The 18,353-nt window shown below is 38.5% G+C and overlaps 1 protein-coding gene across 1 annotated transcript in view; it reads right to left on the bottom strand.

The window, feature by feature from the left end:
* LOC139718647 (cadherin-like and PC-esterase domain-containing protein 1) overlaps window positions 1-18,353 on the bottom strand; it is a 71,223-nt gene that overhangs the window by 5,942 nt on the left and 46,928 nt on the right. The window contains exons 7-18 of the mRNA XM_071630106.1: window positions 17,768-17,945; window positions 16,480-16,664; window positions 13,091-13,163; window positions 12,204-12,374; window positions 11,270-11,374; window positions 9,243-9,645; window positions 7,765-7,948; window positions 5,345-5,522; window positions 4,833-4,956; window positions 4,067-4,203; window positions 2,499-2,821; window positions 1,832-1,919 (exon numbers count right to left, since the gene is read on the bottom strand). Of these exons, the coding sequence (XP_071486207.1) occupies window positions 1,832-1,919; window positions 2,499-2,821; window positions 4,067-4,203; window positions 4,833-4,956; window positions 5,345-5,522; window positions 7,765-7,948; window positions 9,243-9,645; window positions 11,270-11,374; window positions 12,204-12,374; window positions 13,091-13,163; window positions 16,480-16,664; window positions 17,768-17,945 (2,149 nt within the window). The remainder of the gene's footprint in view (window positions 1-1,831; window positions 1,920-2,498; window positions 2,822-4,066; window positions 4,204-4,832; window positions 4,957-5,344; window positions 5,523-7,764; window positions 7,949-9,242; window positions 9,646-11,269; window positions 11,375-12,203; window positions 12,375-13,090; window positions 13,164-16,479; window positions 16,665-17,767; window positions 17,946-18,353) is intronic.

Genomic DNA, 18,353 nt, shown 5'->3' with positions numbered 1-18,353 from the left:
CAGGCATTGCATAAATATAAGGAAAGCAGTGATATTTTGAGGAGTTGACCTTGACCTTTGACCCATGACCTTTGACCCATGACCCCCCACTTCCCTAGATAATCACTGCCCATCGGTACATGCATATATACTAAGTTCCATGAAGATACCTTGAACCACTTGCGAGATATGGAGAAAAACATGAAATTTCAACCTTTTTTTCACAAAATAACCCGTGACCTTTGACCTTTGACCCCGTGACCCTAAAATCCAAACAAAGTATTATCCCCCCAGGATATACCCTCATACCAAGTTTGATGCAAAACCACCTCACGGTTCTTGAGATATCGACAAAAACAAAACGGGACGGACGGACGGACGGACGGACGGACGGACGGACGGACGGACAACCCGAAAACATAATGCCTCCGGCCACTTCGTTGGCGGAGGCATAAAAATGTAGAAATGTGGGTTCTAGGGTTTCACAGATTAAATCATGTGCAAAACTACATTTCAAATATGGTAATGACATAATATTACATTCAATTATTTTTGCTAGCAAACCAGTTCATAAAAAGAGCAATGAGGTATTGCATCTTTAGAAATTTAAAACTTTTGATCATTAGAGGGAAAATCAGGTGAAGTTTTGAAGGGATTACACTGACCTGACCACAGAGAGTGTGTCAAATAAATAATCATGCTCTGATATTATTCAAGTGGATATCACTGATATAGGTAAAGCTTAACCCTAACCAGGCCGGGCTTTTTGGGGCGTTCTGTGGCCGAAAATTCGCCCTGAAAATTGGCACATACATTGTACTTGTCGCGTAATCTACCAAATAATAAAAGAAAAAATTAAATTTTTCATTTTTTATATTTTATATTAATATGCGTGAAATAATACATTTTGCCCTAATTCAGACAATAAAGCTAATGGCATCCTAATTTTTGGTGACATTATTCCTTGTAGTATACCTAACAATGTACTTGAAAAAAAATCTGGAATCAAAATCAATGTCTTATCTATTCTATTGTTTTATGAATTTCTTGTGTATTTCCTTGTTTTTCGACCTTTTGTTTTTTTTTCCACAAAATTTATCATAGAACCAATTTTACGCATAATTATGCTAGAATCAATTGATTTCAGCCATTGAAAGTGAAAATAATCATATCTTTTTGAATAAGGTGAGAAAATATAGACTTTGTACACAAAATCATGTTTTTGAACCATTTTCGGTCTGACAAGCATGTATAAAAGGTCGTGTAGCGTCGTAACGGTATGTCCGATTTTCACGAAAATGGTGTCATAAGATGTGTGAGACTTGAAAGTACAAAGTCAGGGAGTGGCGCGGTCAAAAAAATTAGCGCGACAGAATGGTCGCGGAAAATGTCGAAATGTCGAACAATCAACATGCATATCATCTACTCCTGTGAGTTCTGATGCAGGCATAGGTACTTGCGTGAAAATTGTAAATACTTTTGTTACACAATCTTTAATTCATATTATCACATTGGTTTTTAATGACAAAAATAATTTTCTTCATTTAAAAAAAATATCTATTTCTAATTCATTTACTTATTCATGCATTTATTCATGTACTTATTTTTCTTTTCATTTATACATTTATAAATCTACACCTTTATTTGTTAATATTCTTAAGGGTTAAAATTAGCCAGATGATAATGCCTTTGCTATGATCATGTTGAACTTATCCATTACCAATGCAACTACATCTAGCAATATATTCTCCTGGCCTCTGAAAAAGCTGTGTTCAATATACCAGTATCAAGACAGGTGACCTGAATGCAATGACCTGAAATGAAGCACACAGCTGTCCCGTGATAAACTGACCTGGGTCAAGCAGTGTATGCCATCCACCGGCTGATGGAAGCCTGCCCCTAGACCTTTCACTATCGTCCGCGCCTGGTTCAGCCCAAGCCTGCAAATACATAATAGAGGGAGACGGCAGATTCATAGATTGGTAGAAATATACACACACACAGATATATAGCATGTCATTATGGACTGGAAGAAATATACAAACATACAGATATAGAGAATGTCATTATGGATTGGAAGAAATACATTAACACAGAGATATATAGAATGTCATTGTAACAAAACACAAAACTATGTACAACCTTTCATTTAAATTCTCTCAAAAAGTATTTGCTTCTTGTACATTTTCCAAGTGTTAATGATTTTTTTAGCTACTAGTGTATACAGATACATATACCCAGTCTTAATTTTTCGCAAATCGGGACTTCCTGACAATTTTGCAAGTGGTTGAATTAGCGATCAAGGAGTACAGCAATGGGTGGGGAGATGTACAGGTCCACATCGCATTCATGTCAGGATCAGAACTGACATTTTCACACTTTGTTCATTTTTCCACTAATAAATGTTTTAAAATGCATGAATGGATTCCGACTTGGGAAATTCGCGAAAATAAAAACCTTGCAAAATATATACCATATACAGTAATCCGTCTAGCGTGTGACTTCATTGCTTCCCTCACCTGTTCAGGGCCTGCTCCAATACCGTGAGGTGATGCAGCGCCAACCAGTGGACCCCGCCCACCACCAGGACCATTTGCGAGCCGTTACCCAGGGGGCCCACATCGGATACCAGCTGGTAGAGGGCGTGGTCAAACAGGGGTCTGTGGGCGGCCGGCAGCCAGAACTGGGGGTAGTAGGAGAAACTGGCTGAGGTGCGGCCGCTGTTGAGGTTGGTGTAGTGCTTGGTGTCGTGCGTCTTGTCCCACTCGTAGAGGGAGCCGTTCATCCGCTCCATCAGGTAGTACATCATGCCCCGATTGGTCGAATCTCCCAGGAATAAAAGCTATTTATTAAATAGAGAATGAATAAAATCATCATGGCGTGCTTGATGAGCAGATGCTATATGACCTTCACACTTGTCTCGGTTTGTATAAACTTCTCCAATATATTCTTATGTAGCTTTTCAGAGCAGTGACGGCATAAATTTCAGGGAAAAATTTATGCACACAACATCTCGATTGTTACGCTTTGCATAAAGACCACTGGAGAGAATAATTTTCCATGTGTTTTCAAATAACAGTGGTAGAACAGTTAGTGACAAAAGGTCTCAATGATTCTTCCATTCTGACAGAATATGTCTTCCACTATTTGAAGATTCTTAAATGACAGAAACACTAACAATACATTTCACTGGAGGTAATGAAATGTTCTGTGATTTGTCTGTAGTTTGCCACTGAAGAACACAGGTTTTGAACTTGTAATCTATTGTATGCTATCTTTATAACGTGATCTTGAGTACTTGATTAACATATATTATTGTATATTATATAACACCTAGATAGATCCTTGTTATTTGATTGGTTGTTTGCTATCGATCATTTGTCCCATTTCACTATGACTTCATCATTCGTGCATTTGTGGCTCCATTTACCGTGCAAATTTGGATCCATACGATTTGCTCGATTGCATGCATGCCAAAAGCCCAGCACACTACGCATGTAAAATGCTCGCGTTTGCAGTGTGTTTTTATGCGACCTTGACAGCGAGCTAGCATAAAGCGCTCAGTGAGCACTTTCTTGATCTCAGACCCCGCACATTTTCTCTTGTTTCTAAATTCATAAAACATCAATCTATTTTAGGTGTTATATAAAACATATAATATATGTTTTTCATTCGTGTAATGGACAGAATACTTAATTCGGTGAAAGATGAAATTATTGATCCATTAAACTCAGCTGCACCTCGTTGAATGGATCATTTCATCTTTCACCTCATGAAATATTCTGTCCATTACACTCATAAACATTCATTATTTGTATACTGATGTTACTTAATTTTGCTATATATTATGTTACTTTGTTGTGTTTTATGTTTTCATTGATTGAAAACAAATAAAAGCATTTGAAACAAAAATAGTATCATTACATATTGTGGAACAAATTCAATTAATGCAGCAGCCCAAACCTCAAGGGAGGTTAATAAAAACTGACCTTGTGTTCACCCATTATAAAGCAAAGCTAACACCACATGCACATATATACCATGGGACTAAGAATCAAAGTGTCGGAGTTACCCTCTGACAGCTTACCTTCTTGCCAGCCAGGCACTGCCTGACCTCCAACCCGGTCAGTTCTCCATGCCGACAGCCATGTGGCTGCCATCTTGCCCTCTCCCAGTCACATGACTCGTTGTCCGAGCACTGGGCACACGGCACCAGCCACTGACCTGCCGAAGAGTGAAAAAAAAAAATCCTCCTCGCAAAAGAAATCATGATGAGGTACTGCAAAACTAGAAATATTCATGTGCATGAAATTTCTTGATCAGCGAAGATTGATGAAAATTTCATGCCGGTAAAATGGACATCGGGTCCAATTCATGAAAATTTCATGCCGTGATGGTTTTACAGTATGTATGTAGAGCATCTCAATAGCAGGTATCCCTTGCATTTTCGCAACATTTAATGATTTCTTGGTCTTCTCTCGTCTTAAGAGCATCAGGTCCAATATGTGTTTAAACATTACACAGTGTAAGCATCACATGCAACTTACACAGATGGTCTTCATGTGTAATGTTACTGTAAATCACAGTCTTGGTGTAGAACTTTTATGTCAACACCAAATACAGGAGTGCTACAGTAAAAGCAATACCTCACTAGTGTGTGCACAAAGCTAAGTTGCATAACACCTCTTGCTAAGGGTACAGTCATCATGAAGTGAACGTCTACATAAAATCACTTTGAGTTGGGCACTTCAGGAAACCACAAATCATTCCACGGGTCAAGAAACGTGAGTGAAATATGATTTGAGGTTATATAAATCACAGAGGAAAGTTGTGATCGACTCCCTAATACTCACCTGGAGCAAAGCCATTGTGGCATAGTGGAAGACTGGTTGCCTTGGATACGACCTCCACCCACTTCACTCTGGGAAGCTTTCTGAGTCCGCAGCTGTAGGTGGGGAGGAATCTAAGCTCACAATCCTGGTAAGGAAGATTTGAAATGAAAGTCAAAAACATCATATAATGAAATGATGCACCTTGTTTTGTTTTGTTTTTTGTTTTTTTCTTTTGATTTATCTGTGTGAGTCAAAACAAAAAATATGATAATTTCAAAATGAATATCAGGTTGTTTTTTGGTGCAAAATGCACACATAGTGCATGTATATGGGTAGATGAATTATGCACAATCAAAAATCTTTATCGCCCGTTCAATGCCACATGGGAAAATTTAGCAAACGTTTCTGTGTAGGTCTATAATTGTTACGTTCATTGTGGCTGAAACCTGTACCATACTCATCGTTTGATTTCATTCGAAATACTAGAGCCAACGAGATCATAGTTTTTAATAGTACTGAAGGATGCTGTTTACCTGAACAAGAGTGCAGACTTCGTGCTCCTGATCGGTGGTGAGCAAAGATGGGTTGCTCCTTGGTGCACGGTGGATGTGAAGGGTGTACATGTTTAGGACCCAGGGCTCCGAATGCGTCATGTCGACGACAAGGATGTTGATGCGATTGTGGCCAAGTCCGAGAGTGAAATTTGCCGGTCTGTCGGGGAGGGCATGGAGGAAAGAGAAAATCACATCAAAGAGTCTGATACACAGAATCAATGTTTTATGACTTTAAAAAAAAAATGGCTCATGCTGTGATCTAAGACCACAGAAAATCTCAAAGATAAAACAATCTTTAACTGCAGTAAAACATTTCGTATCATACAAGTGCTCACTGGATTGAAACTTTTATAACTGTACAAGGGGTTCTGATAAAATATCCAACCCTTATTGTCATACTGTTCCCCCCCGCCAAAAAAAAAAAAAAAAAAAAAATCAACTGGTGGCTCATTACAAAGCAGTAAACAACGCATAGCTCTAACGACAAAGTTCTGGGTCTATCACATTAAAGTTCTCTTAAAACAGTCGATGAACCACATCCTCATCTAATTTCACAGATGCTTAATACTAACACCATTCTTTCAATAAAAGACATAGACAAAGACAAAGATACTTTGAAATTGCATGACTTTCTTATTTTAGGTCTGATATCTATGATTGCTCTACCATTCTGTATTGTTGATTTTACTCTTTTAAAGCCAGCTGAAACATGGTGCATGATTGTGCTTTTACCCATCATGTCCCAGACACTGCATTTTAACGGGATGTTGCATCCTCCTATTGTCATTTTCACTCTTCATGGTTAGTATTAAATAAAGTACAGAAGAATAAACACTTTCTCTTCCATTTGAGCCCTATTTTTGTGAAATGCCTTTGCTTACTAGTTCATTTTCTTTTTTAATGCAGAGTTATCGTAAGTTTAAAAAATCACTACATCTGTTAACTGATCCTCAACTTGGCAACATATTTTAACCCTAACTAGGCCAGGGGGGCCTCCGAGGCCCCCCTCGACGTTTTGCGCTATGTATCGCTATCGCGAGAAGCTATCGCCGCGACGTTTCATGACTTTTTTCTTTCGAGTCTCCCGCATCTTTTGACACCAAATTTGCGATACCCAGGCGCGCGGTTTCAAAGTTGCACATACATATGCACGTGCATGTCTGACCAAAAATTGCTCAAAAACGTGAATTCGTGTACAATTTCAATGCAAACTGTGTTGACAGGCAAATTTCATAAAAGCATGATTATTTTAGGGTTTTATGGATTAAAATCAATTAATAACATATTTTCTTGTTCGGAACAATGTCCCGGACAAATTTCATCGAAAAAACAATGGAAAACATAAAGTCGAAAAACAAAGAAATACATAAGAAATTCAAAAAACAATAAAATACTTAGGAAATTTTTTCTGATTGTGCAATTTTTTTCGCTTACATTTGCTAAGGACACTAAAAAGAATATCTACACAAAAAAATGTGCCTGTTTTAAGCTTTATTTAGTGATTTATACCAAATTGTCTGATTTCATGCATCATTATGCATAAATTAGCATAATTTAGTGAAAATGATAATTTTTGCATAAATTAACTTTGTGGTACTTTAGATTACATCATAGGCAATGTGTGTGCCAATTTTCGTCACGATAGCACGGTCGACGGCCGAGATCTGGAGGGGGGATCTGGGAGGCCCCCCCCCCCCCCCCCCCCGGCTCTATCATCTACCTAAATAGCCCGGCCTAGTTAGGGATAACACATTAAAGGGATAGTACAGTTTTGGTTGAGACCTAATTTCAGGTTTCTAACATTTTTTAGTGAGATAATGAGAAACCTCTTATGAAATATGAAAGAGCATGTAATTCTATGAGGAATTCAACGTTTATTTGATGAAAATTGGTTTTGAAATGGCTGAGATATCCAAAAAAGAGCTATTCTAATAAAGTGTGGGACCCACACTTTATTACGATCGCTTTGTTTTGCTTTGTTTTTGGATGTTTCATTCATTCCACACCCGATTTTCATCAAATAAACTTTGAATTCCTCTTAAAATGGTATGCTCTGTACCATATCATAAGTGTTTTCTTGGTATCTCGCAAAAAGTTAAACGCCCAATTCTCATCTCCACCAAAACTGTACTATCCCTTTAAAGTTACTGTTCCTGTGTCAAATAAGCACTTTTTATTCTTCTAATTTTGTTCACAATAAATGAATTTAACCAGTTCAAACTAATCTTTTACTGATGTTAAGATATATAGTGAAATCATAAGAGGTGCCAATTTGATGATGACAAGTTGATAACTTCTGCTGCAAAAAGTACCCTAGGACCCTTGGAGTGGTGAAGCACTATAGATTCATGCATTCCCAGCTCTGGACTGCTCTCAATCCTTGCGTCCTGCCCACCCACCTGGAGACACCGTACTTGTCCTCCAGCCTGGCCTCGCAGTCGCAGCTCCTCGCAAACGCCCCGACCTGCAGCACCACCTGGCCGTAGGGCACCGAGGAATGGTACTCCGTGGTCCCGGGTTCAAAGGTCAGGTTCAGAGCTGGGAAGGTGCTGAGCGACGCCAAGTAAGGCATGGCGTCCCTGTCTGTGGTGGTGGGTGGTGGCAGAGGAGGTTGTAAAATCAGGGTTTAAGGGAGATATGGTAAGAGTCAAACCTGCGTGACAACCCTATGTAAAAGGCCGACCACCCTGTGTAAAAGAGCGACCACCTGTCTATAATGGTGCAAGACAGCCGAGTTGACACTGGAATTCCCTTTTGGTTCACTCCTTTCCAGTTCTGGTTTGATATCTAGTTCAGTTCAGTTTGTATAGGTCTTTAGATTGCCATCAATTCTCACTGACCGCTACTCTACTTCTCTCATCACCTTCATCCTTTTCTCATTCAGATGTGTTCATTCACTGCATCCCCACATCCGATCCTTTTGCTCAACAGTCAGTGTTATGCAATCACCTCTAGCAAGTTGTCATATTCATTCTACATACATTGGTTGTTTTTGGAGAGGAATGATGCGCTAGAATCTTGTATACAATGACCGCTTGTTTTAATGCAGCCAGCAGCCACCTATCAAAATTATCTGCCTTAGGCAATATTCAACTGTGTATAGTGACCACAAGAATCTGGATTGAGCCCTGTCTATTGGTGTACCAGTCAACATGCCGTTTACTGGGGCTTCTGCACATCATATTACAGGCTACTAAGTATCTGTGTTCTTGTTTTGTTTTTGTTTATAGCCAACAAAGTTATTGAAGTGTGAATAAATGAAAGAAACTGCTTTTCAAACTCATTTATTTCTGATTTACGACTTGATAAGCTCACATTAATAACTAACCTGCTTGTAGTGGCAACCTATTTAAAAGACTACCGTTCATGTTTCTCATGAGTGGTTGCTTTCCACAGACTTAACTATATTCAGTTCCACATACGGCAAATGGTACGATTAGAATAGCTAAGCTTCAACAATACAGTCACAAATTTAAGAATTTCTAAAGTTTTAGAGCCACCATCGCTGGATGAGAAGACCACAACCGTTTGTGACGTCAGCAGAAAAATGATATACAGAAAATACAAAGAGAATCCCAAAACAATTTTAAAAATTTCATTTTCTATGAAAAGTACATGTTCCTTTGACTTGTTACTGACATATGTTAGGGGTAATATCAATTTCCCTGCTTTCTGATAGAGGTACATCCAATGCTTTTTCAGTATGCCAGAAAAGTAAAAATATGTCAAATTTTCTTTATACTTTCTTTATATCATTGTCCATGTGTAATGTCACAAAATGTTGCAGTCCTCTCATCCAGTGATGGCGACACCAACACTAAAAAAAACGGCAATTGAGACCATCTGTTACGATACACATGACACTATTGAATCGTACCCTCACTGCAGCTAAGTCTCTTCAAGTTGCCATGTCTCTCGGGAGGGCCCAAGCCAAAGATGTTTTTGATGAGGCTGTTGTCACGGCGACCATCCACATGGGTCATCCTGTTCGGTGACAAGACTTCTCCCTCTGCAGCCATTCTCTCCACCGGTGCTATACCAGGATTGGAGCTCCCATAAATTTCTTTCGCCTTCTTGGCATAAAACTGCTCAGTGGCAATGACTATCGGGTGCATGTCCTTCGTGGAATGTTTGACAGGCTTGGAATTCTGGGAAGGGGAACGGTTTCCACGGAGATGTCCACTGGGCATGGCATGTCTGAAGCCGAGGTGGGATGCAGTGAAGTGCTCCAAGTCATGGAGAAGAGGGGTGTATTTCTGGATGTCTTCACATGGATAGAGCTGGAGGGGTGGAGAGAATATACAGGGAATTGATGACATCTTGGAAGATCTAAGTTTGAAACACAGAGCAAGTACATGTATAACACTGTGTACAAGGTTGCGTAATGGTGTATGAAGAATCTACCCTTGTCCCGCAATATTTGTAAACCTCTGTTGCCTTAATACCCCATCATCTGCTTAACACTTGACATTCATACAAATTTTGTGCAAACGAGATGGGGTCGTGGGAATGGATGAGATAAGAATAAGAGCTACTCTTTAATACAAAACAACCTCAATCAAGTCATGTCTTTCTCAAAAGTTCAGATTCCCTTTCCATAGGAGGTCTCCCACAATTTTGTTCTTTTCATACATGTATGTACTTACACAGTACAATAAATGAAAAACAAAGAATGCTGTAGTACGTACATGGGATAAAAAGAGTACTGGTCAACAATTCAAAGCAAAGAACAGCCTGGACTTTACATCAGCTAAACTGTCTGCTTGACTGAGAAAAGGATCGCTAAAAATGCTGCTGGTGTCATCCTGTTCATAGCATGACTCTCACTTTTTTTTTCCTTTTTAAAATGTTTGTAAATACTCATGTTTTTGTGATTAGGCCATGCATGAAATGCAAAGCTGTTCATGTGCTGTAAATGGCAGTTGATCACAAAAAGCACCTGTCAAGCTCTGCACCTGCTACGAACAGATGCACAGACCTTATACTCTAAATCTCTCTCTCTCTCTCTTTGGAAGCAAGATATGCCTTGGTGGTACAGGAACTTAAAGACCATGAATTTTGTTGACAACCAATAAATTCACAATGCTAAAATACTTAATTAAACAGCTGCTGATAATAATGAATTTAATTTAAAAAACAGTTGCTCCAATGTAATTCCAAAATGATGTACTTACCAGTATTTCAAAGCTTTCTAATAAAAAACAAAACAAAATAAAAACAGCAGAAATGGAACTATCACAAGTTGATTGCTGCACAGTCATTTGGTCTTTAATGCAAGGGAAAAATTCAAAAAATTGTTTCGGAGCAGACTAACTATCATTAACAGACATCATCCTGATGATGGGTAGTCAATTCACTCTGGAACATTGACCCCGTGAGCAGCTACTCAGCGCCTGGAAGTATAGTATTGGTGGAGATGAGGATCGAGTTTTAAACTTTTTGCAAGATACTAAGACACCAGTCACGAAATGTTACAGAACATACCATTCTACGCCAAGTTCAAAGTTTATTTGATGAAAATCGGTTTTGAAAAAGCTACGATATCCAAAAACAAAGTAAAACAAAGCAATCCTAATAAATGTGGGTCCTACCTTTTAATAGGATTGATCTGTTTGGGATATCTCAGCTATTTCAAGACCAGTTTTCATCAAATAAACACTAAATTCCTCTTGGAATTGCATGCTCTTTCATATTTCATAAGAGGTTTCTCAATATCTCACAAAAAGTTAGAAACCTGAAGCCAGGTCTCCACCAAAACTTTACCATCCCTTTAAGCTTGCTTAGCTCTTGTTTGAGCTACCAAGAAGGAAGACTGTAAGTCCGTCTTGGGACTCTAACATTACAAGGTGACACTGCAAACTTGTCACACATGACAGCGTAATCGACATTAATCTATTGCCATACCCGTCTGAAACTGCCCATGCTGTGGCTTTCCCTCCTGGCTGACAGCAGGAACCCAAGATCAGCTTCACTCAGACAAGGGCCTTCTGTATCCTCACAGTTTATTCCCTGAAAAAAAAAAAGAGCATACCATGAACTTCTCTTTATCACATATCATATTATTTCATTTAATTTCACTTTACTTCATTCCATCTTCTTAATGAAATAGAATAACTAATCAACACTGATGAAACACAATCATATTATTTCTTTTAATTTCACTTTACTTCATTCCATCCTCTTAATGAAATAGAATAACTAATCAACACTGATGAAACACAATCATATTATTTCTTTTAATTTCACTTTACTTCATTCCATCCTCTTAATGAAATAGAATAACTAATCAACACTGATGAAACAACTGACATGAAATACCTCAAAATCCTTCCCTCATATAATCAAGAGAAGAGAAACACATGCAGGAATTACACTATTCTCTACTCCGACACACCAAAATATGACAGTTACAACATATATGCTCAGCCATTATGTTAGATTATGCAATTGACAATCAAACAGTAATATGACCCATATCCTCTGTCTCCAAAAGGCTGGAGAGACATCTTGGAGATGTCACAGATATAATCAGTCTCCACAATGTGGCAATAACTGATGGAGACAACGTGGCGATGTCTCTGACACCAGCTGGAGACTGGAAGAAAGTCTCTGCAAGAATTGAACACATTCAATTCTTCCAAGACTCCCTGGAGACCTGGATGGACTCCAGGAGACATCGTGGAGACATGAGTCACCACCAGCGCACCACCTAGTCTCCAGGCCAATGAGATACCCACTAAACCCTCTCCAGACTGTCAACCTACAATCTTATTGGTATTGTAAATAAAGATATTGCCTACAGGCATGTGGGAGTTAATCTAAGGGAAAGGATTCTCACCTCGATTCCCACTCCCGGCGCAATGCTTGCCAAAGCGTCTGCCACCTCCCCAGCCACTCTCCGGGTTGAGAACAGCATGGCCATAGACTCCTTTACAGTTGTTTGCTTGATGTTGGTGCTCGCCCACTGCTGGTCAGCATTATTGGGCTGGAGGTGCGGCTGTCCAGTCACCTGTATCCAAAGGTTACAAATTTATTTTTTCATTGGTTTGGAATGTTCCATTGACAGTGACAGGGCAGGCTGAGGGACAACATTACAAGTATTTGAATACCCTCTTGTACATTAGCCTTCATTTCTTTGTTATTCTAATGATTTTTGAAACATATTTCACAGGTTTCACAAAACAATTACAGCTATTCCGATTCATGTACATAAGAACCAAAGCAAAACAGAGAAATAAGTAGTCCAGAATCTCTTCCACATCACGTTGTAGCACAGCTGCATTCTCTGTCAACATAATGGGTTGAAATGTATAAAACATGTAAACATGGCTTACATGTATCTCTAAATTGGCAACTGAATCTGTAGAGTTGCTATGTCCTAACTGGCAACTTAACCTGTCCAGTACACATTGAATCATGTTCATGCTTTCCTACTTGTACAGAAGTGATCTGTCTTCTGTCCCTATAAGAATGTTGTATGCCTTCATAAAAATTCATGTACACATAAGCACGGCTGCCCACATTCACACATCCCAAAATCAGGGAGATCCCAAAGCCTAATCGGGGAGATCCTTGTGTTCGCCATTCATCTCATGGATCAATATAGGCAGAAAATAATCCCCAAATTAGTATGGCCTTTAGATTCTCTTGTCAAGATACAGTGTGCAGAATTAGGAAGACTTGGCAGCCCTCATCCGTCTACACAGAACGTAGTATTACATGTACCTCCACAACGATGGGATGCAACGTCGAGTTGAATATGATGTCGAATCCCAGCAGCTGGAAGCAGTGCTCACACCTAGACGTGATGTCATACAAGAGGTCAGAGGTCATGGGGAAATATGATGGGATAGCACTTGAGTACCAGATCAACTTGTCATTACAGTCAAAACATCACAACCGCGTAGGACTGGATGTTATATCACTTACCATAGACTACTGTTCTGCCCAATACATATTTGAACAATGAGGTCAAATGATGTGGTAAAATATGATAGGTGACTATTTCAGTACCATGTGAATTGAAGCATTGCACACATACACTCCATATTGCAACTTGTTTGTGCTTAGAAGTAACAATATTAAAGCTAGTTTATAGCCTATGACTCAGAGGAATATTGCGATGAGCTTAAAAGAGGTCTTCCATACTATATTCAAGTCAAAAGTAGAATAAAACCTGATAAACACAATGGTGGCAGTTCTTTCACAATAATACATAAGAATAATAGTTACGGGATATCAAAATCTGATGTTTTTTCACAAAAAGTGAGGATGGTCACTACCATGCATGCAATTCAGAAAAGGTGATAAAGTCATCCCCTAACAGATCTCTCATTGGTTTGCCTAAAAAAGGATAAAATTCATATTTTTGGTCAATAATTTAGCAACTACATTCTGTGTCCCCTCTTCAAGCCATCACTGCCAAGTGATAATATGTATCACATTGATTTGATGCAAAAGATAAAAGGTTTTGTCTTTATGTCATGAAGTTTTCGTGCAAGTAAACTGGAGAGTTACGCAGCCATGACATCATCGATATTCCTCCAATTAGCATATTATGTCGTAACTATCATCATTGTTTTCTGAAAAGATGTTTATTAAACTTATCTCATGACCAACTTTTATGGAATCTTTATCATTTCTTGGTTGTCTTTATTTTCAAAAAAAATTTAAGCCAACCTGAATTTGGTGGGAAGTTGCCCTTTAAAATGGTTTCCTCTGAAAATCTTATCTCGCTGCTAAGAAAACAAACGTCTTATCATGCTAATAAACGCTGCCAACGACCACGAAAATATGGCAGGAAAAACTGTTTATCACCGAGATTGTCTGTCTTTGACTGAACACACCTTTAGCACGGATTGGTGTTATGTATTGATATGCAATGAATGACATTTTGATAACAATGACAAAAGTGCTAAATGATCAATCCGTCTCTTATCATTGGGATCAAAGAGCAGAAATCCACCAGAGAGCTCCAAAGTATCATTTCATATCCGACTCAACAACTATAGTAAATATTGACATTCAGGCTGCGACTGATAACAGTGAACAATAAATGGCATAATGATGAAAACACGACATTTCTACTGCAAACAGATAACCACGTATCTATCTACCGTTGGTTGTTTCATTTGGTCTACTTTTAGAACCATTGATCGCAAAAGCACAGATCTCGCAGTCTAATATCAAAGCCATCTAGGCTAATGCTGGTGTAGAATCCATACAGGCCTCCAACAAGTATAACACTTCAAAATTAAGAGTGGAACCACATTGCACCAAGCAACCTCTTCATGTGTTCAACTAAATGAGTTAATATAGTTGCAGATCTATGATAACAGTATTAGATGGATCAAATGATTTCCTATAACAAATCACTACAATGAAAATGTATATACAATGACAATTTATCTACATTGCTAGAGATGTGGTACAAAAAAACACAGCTTGTATTGGGCATGCCTAACAACTAACCATACATGTACAGATAAACAATGAAAACAAAAGTCATATGGAAAAAAAAAAGAAACAGTGCAGGATTGATATGACTACTTGTCAATCTTTTCCAGAGTTTAGGGCCAGTGTAAAGGATGGTTTGCTGAAACAAAGATGTTTTATGTCTGGGAATGTGTAAACAGTTGGAGGATATCAGAGCCTGGAAGCATTTAAAGGAAACTCCATTATACATTGACGTTGACATCTATGTCAAGAGTAATATCAAATTAACATGACTGTATATAATTTTCTCAAACTTGGACAAAAATAAGAAAATTATAGGATTTGACACTTTTTACATGTTTTCAAGGGAACAGTTACAGTAGTCATACAATATTGAATGCAACAGATATTAAAACCTTTTTTGTTTTTGTCATATTTTAATAAAAGTTTGAATTTTACTTAATTTGTTCTACTTGAGTCAGTAAAGTGATATCGGGTGGAGTTTCTCTTTAAGCCTTTGTATGCTTTGAGTGCTGAAGCTAAGTTTCACACTCAAGTTTAATACTCGAGTCAAGTTTAAGCCTTTTTATGCTTTGAGTGATGATTGGCACAGAAAACCCCACAGCGGTGTACACACTGTGTAAAGTCGCTGGCACAGAAACGGTGTCATATTTTGATAAAAGTTTAACTCTTACTTATTTTGTTTTACTTGAGTCAGTGAAGTGATATGGGGGTGGTGTTTTTCTTTAAAGGACAAGTTCACCTTCATATACATGTGGATTGAGTGAAGGCAACAATGTTAGTAGAACACATCAGTGAAAGTTTGGGGAAAATCTGACAATCCGTTCAAAAGTTATGAATTTTTAAAATATCTGTGCAATCACTGCTGGAGGAGAAGACTACTACAGTGTATGATGTCACATATGTACAACGATATAAGGAAAATAAAAAGAGAATTTCACAAAACTTGACTTTTTGAATAAAGTGCACATTTCCTCGACTTGTTACTGACTTATGTTAGGGGTAATATTATTCCCCCTGACTTCTGAAAGAGAGAAGTCGAATGTTCTTTTATTATGTGAGAAAAGTGAGAATATGTTGAATTTTCTTTATACTTTCTTTATATAGTTGTACTCATATGACATCACAAGCTATAGTAGTCTTCTCATCCAGACGTGACTGAGCCGAAACTTCAAAAATTCATAACTTTTGAACGGATTGTCTGATTTTCCTCAAACTCTCATTGATGTGTTCTACTAATATTGCTGCATTCACTTAACCCACATGTCTATGAAGGTGAACTTGTCCTTTAAGCCTTTGTATGCTTTGAGTGTTAAACTTAAGTTTCACACTCAAGTTTAGTACTCGAGTTAAGTTTAAGCCTTTGTATGCTTTGAGTGTTAAACTTAAGTTTCACACTCAAGTTTAATACTCAAGTTAAGTTTAAGCCTTTGTATGCTTTGAGTGTTAAACTTAAGTTTCACACTCAAGTTTAATACTCGAGTTAAGTTGTAAGCCTTTGTATGCTTTGAGTGTTAAACTTAAGTTTCACACTCAAGTTTAAGCCTTTGTATGCTTTGAGTGTTGATTGGTACAGAAAACCCCAGAGTAGTGTACACACTGAATAAAGTCGCTGGCACAGAAATGGTTAACCAGAGATAGATAGAGGGAGGCATCACCTGTAAGGATCTTCCCAGGGGTGAGTGAACTGCGAGAAGTCCGCAACAAGCGAGGGCTCTGCCACCAGCAGCGTCTCCACAATCACCGTCTCCATGTTGCGAAACGCCATTGCAGCGACCCGGGCCCCGAAGCTGTGGACCAGGTGGTGCCGGAACTGGGCCAGGTCCCAAGTCCTGCTTGGGATCTAGATGAGATCAAGTCCGTAAATGATTTTTCAGAACAGTTAGTGACACGAAGGCAAAAGGGAAGCATATTATTTTTAGGATGAGAAGTGAAGCTTAGTAAGGCAGCAAAATATTGAGACCTTTCTTATATTAAACCCTTGTCAAGTTTGCTGAAATATGCACAGATAGGTGAAAAGTAGATATGCTCTCCCAACAAAGATTTTTAAGTGTACTACTGTTGTGGAAAGTCAAACATGATGTCATAGCTTCACATATAAAAAGCTAGATACTCTGAAAAGGCCCCAAGAGATACAATGTACTGCATATATGACACATGAACAGTGTTCCAAGTGTTTTGAAGAATTCTCTGCTAGCAGTCATAGTGACATTACCTGTCAAAGGTCATAACCCTCATTTCCAAAGCATTGTGGGTAACAAGAGGAAGGCCAAAATCAACCAAACACTGACAACTTAAGCAGGGAAATATGTCACAGTATTTGGCAATGGTAATATATAACTATTACTTTCATGTTGATATGATCACCAAAAGACATATAAACTGTGCAAGGAAAAAAAAAATAGCTTGTTCCACAAAAGCATATTGCAGTAGTCCCCAATAGTCATTTTTTTTTCTTCAGAAAACGAAAGGAAAGCCCATAGATATTTCAACATAGTATAGCAGCAAGTGAAGACGTGTTCCTAGTGCAGTATATGCTTGGGGTGATTATGCTATTTATGGACAGACAGTTCTGCAAATTGCAAGTAGTCTTTAGTCTGGCCTTCTGGCCTATGTTTACATTCGACACTGCACCACTTACTGTAGACTAGCTTCTCAAGGTGAAGAATAGGTGAGGGGAAAAAAGGTGAGGCAAGGGATAAATAAGGTGGCTGACAGCACTTTCCCTACACTTCCACCCCTTTGCTGCACATCTAGTCTCAATTAAGATGTACAATGTGGAAAATAAACCTCAGCCACAAAGTCTTTATCAAAGGCTACAGAAATTTGGGATACCTTCAATAACAGTAAGCACTTCTACCGATCACGCATAGAAGAAAATGTCTGACAAGAATACAAAAACACGAGACAAATCTGTTTTTGCCATGACCGTGGTTGACCTCTGACCTTTTTGAAGCCCTTCTGGTAGTCCTGCCGGAAGAAGACCAGGCCCTGGGAGTGAATGTAGGCCCTGAGGGGATTCAGGCCCGTCACCAGTACGTAGGCCCGGATGTTGACTGGGGAGCCGAAGATAAGCAGTGGGTTGGGGAAATATTGCTGCACCACCGCTCTTTGACTGCGATATCTGGTAGTGGAAAAAAAAGAACACATCAAAAGAAGTAAAAATTATGTTTTATGAATTAATGTGCTATGTGCACATTCTGGTTCTGTTTATTTTCTTTAAATGAGAAAACAGCATGCTGCTCCGTGAAGAAAAACATCTGTTAGAGTTTTCATCCAGAAAACAAATGACATTGTACAAATAAAAAAGAAGAAAAAACCTTGTCAACATTTTCAATGTCTGCAGTCTAAAAACCAAAACAAAGAAAGAAGCAAATGTAACAGTTTAGCTGATATGACTAATTTCCGTGAGGAAAGTGATCAGTCATGACAAAAAAATGCTGCCTTTTCTACAAAAGCACTTCAGGCAAAATTCACAAATGGACTTGTTTCCTAGCCAAACTTGTGACTGAAAAAGCCTGCTGAGAACTGT

This window comes from Diadema antillarum, unplaced genomic scaffold (assembly GCF_040938485.1).
Source record: "Diadema antillarum isolate AM-2024a unplaced genomic scaffold, OU_Dant_1.0 scf00000098, whole genome shotgun sequence".
Classification (NCBI taxonomy): domain Eukaryota; kingdom Metazoa; phylum Echinodermata; class Echinoidea; order Diadematoida; family Diadematidae; genus Diadema; species Diadema antillarum.
This window is presented reverse-complemented; position numbering and strand designations above follow the sequence as displayed.